This window comes from Ochlerotatus camptorhynchus, unplaced genomic scaffold (genome assembly GCF_037179485.1).
Source record: "Ochlerotatus camptorhynchus isolate MF236.1 unplaced genomic scaffold, CSIRO-AGI_Acam_v1.1 ptg000190l, whole genome shotgun sequence".
In the NCBI taxonomy this organism is placed as follows: domain Eukaryota; kingdom Metazoa; phylum Arthropoda; class Insecta; order Diptera; family Culicidae; genus Ochlerotatus; species Ochlerotatus camptorhynchus.
In genome coordinates this window covers 973,917-984,110 of record NW_027040680.1, presented here as the reverse complement: position 1 = coordinate 984,110, position 10,194 = coordinate 973,917, and the positions used below count along the sequence as shown (strand labels likewise).

Here is a 10,194-nt window from a genome sequence, read left to right as displayed (position 1 = left end):
TAGATTCAGTTTTGACCGTGTAGGTGGATTCTACCCAAAATTTGGGTAGTTTTGGAATAACGTGTACTCTTTCACCGCATTCGGCAAACATTTGGTTTGCGTCCGCACTACTGACCGAAAAATAAAACCGACAGCATCGACAACTGCCAGCTACCGACCGAAAGAAAAAAAAACGAACGGAGCATTCTGCATTTGTCAATTTGAAATGAACAACTTCCAAAAGAAAGTGAGCACCGTTTTAATCACATTTTTCCAGTTTCGCCGGCCAAATCAGATCCAATCATTCCTTTTCCCGTTCATCGTCGAATTTTCTACGTCCTGATAGTGATCGAAAAAGTGTTACATACAAAACCGTACCTTATATTGCGTGTTAACTTTTCTTCCGTCTGCTGCTCGGAAAGCTGTTTTTGCTACCGCGCGTCCGCCCCCTCCCTGGGTCCATCAACTGCAGCAGCTTGGTGCCAGAGTTTGACGTTTCGTCGATACGCTCCAGACTGCGTCGTTGAGTGTGATTTTTTAGCAGTGAAATAAATCCTTTCAAATACGCTAGAAATCGTCCTAGCGCGGTCCTTCTTCACGGGAAATCTATAACGCCCTCTCCAGGAACCGATTGGTCGTGATTGTGGCCGGTATATCGCGTGTAGTCATTCAATTATCCGTTTGTTTACATCGCTCGCCCTTGCACAGGATGTAAGCGGAATGCCTTCCACATCGAGACCACGAGGAACGTCTGGCACTGGATCGGGTGGATCTGGACGGCCAGCTGTTACGGCTCCGATGTCCGAACGACAGCAAATGGCACTGCTCATGCAGATGACTTCGTCGGGCCCGGGCAACGAAGGCGGTAAGTGCGGATTGTTAATGTACGGAAATCATCGAGGGGGTTTGTTTTGATTTTCGTTTTGTTTTTTTTTTTTTTAGAGATGAGTCCCGGATCGAGCAGTTCCGCTGCAACAATGGGTGGTGGAGGCGGAGGACACTCACGCCGCGATCGAATAAACGAACGTGGTGAAACGGCGCTGCACCTGTCGTCGAAGAAAGGCGACCAGGAAACGGTCAAGAAGCTACTGGAACAGGGCTCCAATCCAAATGTGACGGATTTTGCGGGTGAGTAACAGTTTAGAGAGGTTTATTTTGTTTTTTCATGTTTAAAATTTCGAGTTTTGTCGCAAAAATTAAGGAAATTGTAAATCGAGTCAAACCAGTGTGCATTGGAACAAACAGCTGGAAGTAGGTTGAAAACAATTTTTGTTGACAAAAAAATTCGAGTAAGTACGAGCAACTTCGAGCTAGTACAAACTATAGTCGCTATATTTATAGTCTGGCGGATCGAATTTTGATCTATAAAAAATGCACCCCACACGACAGAAGGTTTGTCAATATTTTTGGGGGGTCATCAATACAGGGTCGCTCCTCACTAACATTATTGTATCCGATGGAATATTCCGAGTCAAGTCACAACCACGTTGACAAAAGTTTCCAAATCTGAAGTGAGCTGAACTTCTTTAGAGTTTACAATACTTCCTTGAAGATTGCAGACCTACTCCGAAGGAGCTTTAAGGAGCTCCTATGCAATTTATGAAAGATCTGATTATTTCAAGGGAAGCTCGGATCTTAAAAGGAAGTTCTCTGAACTTCAAGCGAAGTTGTCTAAAATTCAGGCGAAATTCTCTGAATTTCATGTGAAATTCTCTGAACTTCAGGCAAAATTCTCTGAACTTCAGGTAAAGTTCTCTGAGCTTCAGGTGAAATGCTCTGAACTTAAAAAGAAGTTTACAGAAGCTCACAGTCCAACAAACGATTCGAAAAAAAAAATCAGAACTTCCAACGAAAAGATTACAGATCTTCCCTGAAGTTCGAAAATCCCTAAGGTTCACATAACTTCACTGAAGGTCACAATTAATTCCCTGAAGTTCGAAGAAAAGGTCAGGGAACTTCCGACAAGAAGTTAAGAGAATTTCCAAACAGAGGTTCAAAGAACTTCTGTTGAGAAGAACAGAGATCTTCCAACGAGAAGCTCAGGGAACCTTCGACGAGAAGCTCCGAGATTTTCCAAAGTCCGATAAGTTCACAGAACTTTATTTAAATTCTTTGAAGATCAGATAGCATGCGACGAGAACTTTCGGCTAGACGTTCAGATGTTCAGAAGATGTTGTGTTATGCATCTTCCTGATCAATTAATTCGTAGAGTAAAAACACATCCACAATTCAATTAACAAACGTTACCGTTAACCTACATTTTACTTCATTCATAAGCACATTAGTACCGCAACGCGACAGAATGAGGACGGTCAGAAATGCATGCATGGTGCAATTAATTTTATTCAATATAGTCCCCTTTTAGCTCTCGATACACTTATTCCAGCAATTTTCCAACTTCATGATCCCGTCCGCCTTTATCTTTCGTTAATAACTTGAGCACAAAACCGTTTCTTGGTGTGTTTGTCATATTAGATGCTAGATAAAAGCTTCTTTTATCGATCTGTGGGCTGAAAATACCTGGAATTATCTTTACAAGGCCGTGGGGATGCAAAGAGAAAGTCGACGAAGAGAATCTGTCAATGTTACTTAGGACCTAATGCAATGTTCAGCTTGATTTGTTCCGCAATCTAGTGCCAATCATGGTGGGTATATAAATGGTGATACAGCTTTGTCACTATATAGGCGAGGAGGTCGCGGGGGGGAAAAATGCGGTTTTAGAGCAAATTGTAAACAAACTCGGTCGCTGTCCCATACAAAAATCCAACATGGCTGAATCACGAATTTGACACATTAGAACACCTATATGTAGCCACCTTGGTGCCAATCACCGACAGACATCGATTGCCATGCATTGACGGTAATCGAATGTACACAGGGAGGCAGCTTCCACATCTGCGTAGAATATCGCACCATACCCCACTCGGCTGGAATTGAACCCAGATTCATTGGGGTGAGAAAGCAGTCATGCTTACCACTAAACCACCAGCGCCGGCTTAGCTGCAGTCGGAACCGCTGCAGCGAATCGGATTCCACAAACATAAACAGAAAAAAAGATAGTTGATGTTCGTGTGAGAGCGGTGAGAGCAGATTTTGTTTTGGCTGCGTTCTTTTTGAAAATTCGAGATTTTCTCCAATACGCCGGCGTAATTAAAGTTGTATCCGAGATTAAAATTGAGAATAATACGGCATGGTGCTTAGCAAAATCAAGGATATTTCGTGATTGGCGTATTATACTCGGAGGAGTTTACCACTATAAAAGCTTGTGTGCACATTTCAAGCTGAACATTACATTAGGTCCTAAGTAACATTGATCGATTCTCTTCGTCGACTTTCTCTTTCGTCAATAACTTGAGCACATAACCGTTTATTGTTGTGTTTGTCGTAGTAGATGCTAGATAATAGCTTATTTCACCGATATGTGTGCTCAAAATACCTGGGAATCTCTTTACATGGCCATGGGGATACAAAGAGAAAGTCGACGAAGAGAATCTGTCAATGTTACTTAGGACCTAATGCAATGTTCAGCTTGATTTTTGCTGAACAAATCAAATCGATATCTCACGATATCACGAGATATTACCGGGTTCACACAAATGGTCGCGTTTGCATTAAAAAGGCATTATGAAGTTATTGTTCATTAGCCCAACGCTGAGTAATTAATTTAGAAAAGAGCGTATATTTTAAATGTTTTTTAATAACATGGGACAGTTTTTTACGTGCAACGGTAGTTCAAATTTTGCATATAGGACCTTTCCTAAACGAGTTCTCTCTTCTACCGTATTCTCGTATCTTCAAATACAGGTTGTTTTCAATATATTTCGTTTATTTAGATGGCTCAATTGCGTGAACATTACGGAGCCGATAATTCATTGTTCATTGTTCAACGAAATTACTAGACTTAGAAGTAGAAGTTGGGCCGAATACATGCGGCTTACCCGCGGTTAGAGGGGTACATTGTCAAAGGATAGGATTATGGAAGGATTTGGGGTGGGGTTTCGTTGTCTTATCATTCAAACATCGATAACTGGATAACGTCTTTTCATTACCGTCTGTAATGGAAAATTCGCATAGCAGGCGTTAACGAAAAGACGTTGATTACCTACCCTGTTCAAACACTTGCTGTTTCTAACATCAATTTCCCTTTTCAGGTTGGACACCTCTGCACGAAGCGTGCAACCATGGCCACTACAACGTGGCTCTCGCGTTAATCAAGGCTGGTGCCAACATCAACGCCACCGGACTGGAAAATGATACTCCCCTCCATGATGCAGCTATTGTGGGGCAGCTTAAGCTATGTAAGATGCTCATCGAGCGTGGAGCTGACCCAACGTTCAAAAATCAGAAAGGCAAGATGCCGTGCGACGTTGCGGCACCGGCCGTGTACAACTACCTACTGCAGGCACGAGGTGAGTGGAATGCTTTTTCTTATCCATGATACGGTCCAAGCACCAACCCGACGTTATCATGAAAAATTGAGGTTGGTTTTAGTAGTGCTGTTCAGCCAGGTATTCGGTGTTTACATGTAAATTTTAGCTGGTATTCGGTCTTTTTTCAGCTAATAGAAGGCTGACAAAGTGTTTATGCTAAATTTTGTCAACAAATAGTCTGATATTCGGTCGAATACTATGATGGCCGAATATCCAGTGCATTATTATTATTTTTTTGCTTTATTAGAGAGATTTTCAACCTTGGGCTGGTTCATCTCTTAAAAACGAAGGGTGAGGACTTCAGACGGGAGTCCCCCTAATTACAGAGGTAATAGGAAGGGGAGGTGAGGTTCCAGAAGAGAACCCCGAGGATGTGCATTATTAGTATAGGGACTATATTTCTACACTATCTTGAAGGTTATAATCATTACAGGGGGTTATTCTAGTTAGTGACAAAAGTCACTTCGACTTTCGGAATAACCCCCAGAATATAGATTAAAAAAAAAACATCCAAAAATTCCGTCAACATTAATTGCAACACATATTAGTTAGTACGGCCATTTATCGCGCTATGTGGCTAGCAAGATATTGAGGTATTAGATTTTGACTCGCCTTCGTACCGCCCTTGGTCTTGTATATTGTAAGTTTGTTTTTGGAGTGAGCGGTAATTCTTGATCTTGTGCTTGGGTCTCCATTGCAGATTTTCTTCATCTTCTTCGTATTACAAGGTTACTGCTTATCGCGCACTCTCAACTTAGTTTTCTAGATGCACTTCCACAGTTATTAATTGAGAGCTTTCGATGCCTGTACCATTTTAGTATTAGTATAATTGTGCGGCAAGAACACTCATACAACCCAACCCAACTGGACCGGGAATCGAATTCAGCCACCTCCAGCATGGAGAGAAGAATTCTGAAATAAACGCTGGGCTTCAAAAGGAAGTGTTTGAGAATATTCTAATAAAATTCTTTTCAGAGTTTTGAGTATATTTTCAGGGTAGTTAAATTATAGACAAGTTTTGAAAAATTCGAACACAGGTCCAGGAAAAATGCTGCTAACTTAGTAATTACCTATTTAACCTAGTGATATCGGATTTCGGTCGCATGCTTAATTTGTATGCACACTAAGAATATTTCACATAAATTTACCGAAAACTCAACAGCTGCACGTTCGGTGATTTTTCACAGTTTTCCTGTAAATTTCAACTCTGTGAAAAATTACAGGAATACTGAGAAATATCACCGAACTGTTTACTTAACGTTCAGTTGTTGAGATTTCGGTGAAATTTTATAGAAAATTTTTCACAGCCGAGAAAATTTCCAAAATTACAGGAAAAAAACCGGGAAATTGCTAATCGGAATTCACTGTGATTTAGATACTTTTGAAAGAAAATGCAAGAATTAGAAGAATGAAGTCTCAAAGAACTTGAAAACTTCTCACGTTCCCTTATGTTCTCCCTAATACTCAGCTCCATGTCCGGAATAATTAATGTTAAATTAAACACCCTGGACCTTGAAGATTTTTCTAAATAGAGGATCATATAAGTTTCTAAACATGAAATCTTGAAGCCTTAGGCTGAAAAAGATTTTGTTTTTGAATTCCTAATCCTTGAATCTTGACCTTTTTCTGTGTGATTCTTATATGATTTACTCCATAATAAAGGGTGGAACGGTTAAAAATTGGTCAATCATGATTAAGTGCACACTGATAATGTTATTGTATAAATGATCAAACTTTATTTCTTTTTGAAGTTCAATGACTACAAAATACAGGAAAATTATTTTATAAGGCCTCCGATTTTTCAAAAGCGAACTGTTTCACACCTTCCATCAGATGTTGTACCGCTGTTTTATCAACCATATTTGATGCTGATCGTCGATTTGCTTTGAAATGTTTCTTATTTCCAACTGTTTTCTGTGTTTTCTTGAGGTTCGCTTAACGATTGTTTAATATTTTTCAATTGGGTGCAGCTCCGGCGAGTTTGGATGGTTTTTGTCCTTGGGTTGCACGTTGTTGGCGGTACAGTGCTTTCCCAATTTTGTCAGCCCCTTCTCAAATTTTAGGCTGACAAAATCGGGAAAAAATGTCCTATTATTTTTTTTATCAAAATCATTACAGAATAAATAAATTATTATAGGGTACGGGGTGCTATGGGATAATATGACCAACAGCGCTGATTTACAAATTTAATGGAGTTTCACCCGAAGAAGAGCTGCAGAACAGTCATCTGGGAAATTGTTTGTATCAATTTTTAATAGTATGAGAAAAAACGCTGTTGGCAATAAAACACCGGGGTGCGTTTTACGCCTCCTTGTTCTACACAGTTCGAAAAAGTAGTGTAAATTTCTGTTCAGTATGATGCACATGATGGTTTGGAAGAGTTTTTACAAATAATAACCATATGTACACAGATAAAATTTTTGAATTTTAATAGTGATGTGATCATTCATTCACGTAAACTTGAATTTCATTTCACGCAATCGAGCAACTTGTAAACAATGTTGTTTACAAAGATGGGTTTGTATACAATATTTACTACATTGCATGAAATGTGTCAAAACTTTACATGATAAATAATGTAAACTTATATGATATGTGACACTCCATTTATGTGCATCATATTGAACAGAAATTTACACTACTTTTTCGAACTGTGAAGTTGGTACGGGGTGGTATCCACTAGTTGGCTAGTGCAGCTCCACTAAAACCCATTCCTTACTCTCTCCTCTGCCTGGATCCCCCGGGATCACGGTGAAGCGACTAATTCGTGGGGTCTGTGCTCATGCACTTCTCATACTCTCAGTGCTAACTGATGTTGCTAGATCACTGTTCATCTCTTCATGCCAATTGCCTTCCTCTGCACAAATTTCATCGACGAAATTCTCCACGTTAAGAAATTCTCCACAGGCATCTCCCTTCGCACTGTCTCGCACCTTGGACAGTCAAAGACCATATGCTCCGGCGTTTCATCCACGTTGAAACACTGCGGACAGAGGGGCGACGCTGCGTGTACGAACCGATGCAGGTATTTCCTGAGGCAGCCGTGGCCAGACAGGAATTGCGTCAGGTGGTGGTTGACTTCTCCGTGTTTTATGTTTACCTAGGTCGAAAGGATCGGTAATAACTGATGTGTCCATCTACCGTTATCCACCTATTGCCACTTTGCCAAAGTCTCCGCTTTCACCACTTTCCGTAATCTACAGGCTTCTCTCCGACTGTAGCACTGGCTGCCCTCCGCCGGATGATGCCGATAGGGATCATTCCGGCGATAGCGCATACTGCTTCCGATGAGATAGCTCTGTACGCACTCACGACTCGCATATCCATGAGTCGAAACGTACTGCTCAGTTTCCTTTGAGTATACTTCGTTTCCAGTGCTGGATCTCCATTCTAGCTATTGTGTTGATGGCCTTCGAAGCATTCTCACAGACATATTCGACGTGGCTGGTGAAGTTTAGCCGGTCATCGATCAACACTCCCTGGAATTTCAACACGCGCATCGAGGCAACGGCGTGCGTTGGACCAAGGATGAAGCCTTGTGGACCTCCCGCTGTGATCCTAATGTCTGTCTCGTAGGCCAGAACCAGGTTCTGAAAGTAGCTCCTCAGAATCCTGCACAGGTAGTCAAGGACCCTCATTATATTTAGCGCTTTGACAATGGCTTTCCAGCTGCGCTGTTGAACGCATTCTTGACGTCGATCGTTATCACGGCGCAATATTGATCTCAACTTAGCTTCTGTTTGGACGCCTTCTCGGCTCTCTCGACCATTGTCTGAACTGAATTGCATCCACCGTTGGTCTCCCTTTCCGGAATCCAAACTGCCTCTCCGACAATCCAAAACAAAAGCTGATAGGGCTGATTAGGTTGAAGTATTGCCCCTTTCAATTGAATGTTATTTATCTCCGTTAAATTCGAGAATTGAAGAGAGAGAATGTATGCTCTTTTTATTTTCTAATAGCGAATTCGTTTATTATTCAGTTCCAACCTGGATCTCGGGTATCAAGATTGGGTCTGCTTGTTTTCTGACAAACGTCAGTTTGATCGTTTGTTTTTAAAACCTAGCTTAGGTTGAGGTTCGCACTGACAAAAAGTTCGGTTTCGCACTAATAAACGAATTCGCTATAAAAATAAATATTTGTCGACAATGAAGCAATGTTTTTATTAAAATTGAAAACAAAGAAAAAAATCATTTCTCCAGCATACAGCAATTCAAAACTAATAATTCTTAGTAGGAGAATATTAAATGAATGTAAATGAATTAAAATGTACAAGGTACATTGGATGAAAGACCTGTACGTTGAATTGATTGATATTTGAATAAAAAGCACACATTTCAGTAAAGTGTAAGAATAAAAATTATTCACAGCGTAAAGTTTGAGAATTCATGTTTAATAACTCAAAAATTTAGTGAAATCCGCAGGCTGACGAAATCGGGAAAAAAAGCTGACAAAATCGGGAAAGCACTGTATATCATTCCTGAGCGATTTTCCCGTAGTGACAGGAAGCGAGGTCTGGCCAAAATAGCACGGAACAACTGTGCTTATTCAAATATCTTTGTTGACAATACCAGTTGTCACGAAAGTTTCGCTTTTCAGCCCACAGGTGCGAAACGCCTGCCAAACCAAGTATTTTTTCGGGAACTTTGACAACTTTTTCTGCTTAAACTTATCTTGAACCTTCACACTTAAAAAAATTCATGTAAATTTAGGTGCTCTGACACTGACATATACGAGCGTCATTTTTGACATAAAATTGAGTCGTAATAGACGCAAAACTCAGCTCAATCAAACGTACTTTTCGTCGAGTACCGAACTTTTCAGTCTCGAAGCACTTAATTTTACATGACATGTTTGTTTGCGTCTCATCCTGTGTGTCAAAGATGGATTCCGTCACGTGTAAAATTAGGTATTTCTAAGTGTGTTTCTTTTTCCGGTAGCCGTGTAAACTCTTAACCTGGGAGCTGCTTGAAATCCGCCTTGACTTATAGTTCATCGTTCATTAAAATAAAATTTCTGACGCAATCAATCTGCGTGGGAATAATTTGGATTTCGCTGATGCGCGAGCAAAATTTTGATACGCTGTTCCCACTTGCTTCGACGTCATTTTGACAACTGAATGGAAAATGGTAAAAACAAAATAGAGGCAACATTCCGTACGCAGGGGTGTTCAAGTTTTTTTAAATGCACGATTTAAAAAAATCGACAAATTTGAGTCGGCCAATTGTTGGCCGTTCCACCCTTTACTGTTGAAAATTTGGAATTTTGTTTTACCAGGAAAAACCGGGAATTTTTAAGCAAATCAGGAAAATAATAATTTACAGATGCATGTCGGTTTGAAATGATAACGTCACTATTTATGTGTGATGCGTGCAAAATAATATATCTGTATATTGCAGGCCAGTGACATGGCCTATACCAACAGCAGCGTTTGACAGTAAGCAGCATGTCCCGGGCTCAAAACGTTCATTTTGCTGTGCTGGGCCCGCTGTCATGGTATAACATATGTTGCCTACGCACCCGCCGCTGGGCTGGTATATTGCCAGTTCAGAGAAAAATTAGCATTTGGCGTCAGATTTGACAACCGAAATAGATAATCGTCACTGACAGCTGCACACTAAGATTATTTTACCGAAATCTGTAAAATTTTAACGAAATAAAGGGTGATACGGTCAAAATTTGGTCAATATCAACTTGACGTATTTCTTTCAATTTTGCATTTAAAAAACCTGAACACCCCTCATTTTGAAGGTGTGTGTGTGTAGAATGTTGCTCCTATTTTGATTTT

General features: G+C 40.4%; 1 protein-coding gene across 1 annotated transcript in view; it reads left to right on the top strand.

Moving 5' to 3' along the window:
* The first annotated feature begins 151 nt into the window (after positions 1-151).
* LOC135702274 (ankyrin repeat domain-containing protein 11) overlaps positions 152-10,194 on the top strand; it is an 85,639-nt gene continuing 75,596 nt past the window's right edge. Inside the window, exons 1-4 of the mRNA XM_065223298.1 lie at positions 152-226; positions 688-844; positions 922-1,107; positions 4,131-4,388. Coding sequence (XP_065079370.1) covers positions 206-226; positions 688-844; positions 922-1,107; positions 4,131-4,388 — 622 coding nt within the window. The 5' untranslated portion in view covers positions 152-205. The remainder of the gene's footprint in view (positions 227-687; positions 845-921; positions 1,108-4,130; positions 4,389-10,194) is intronic.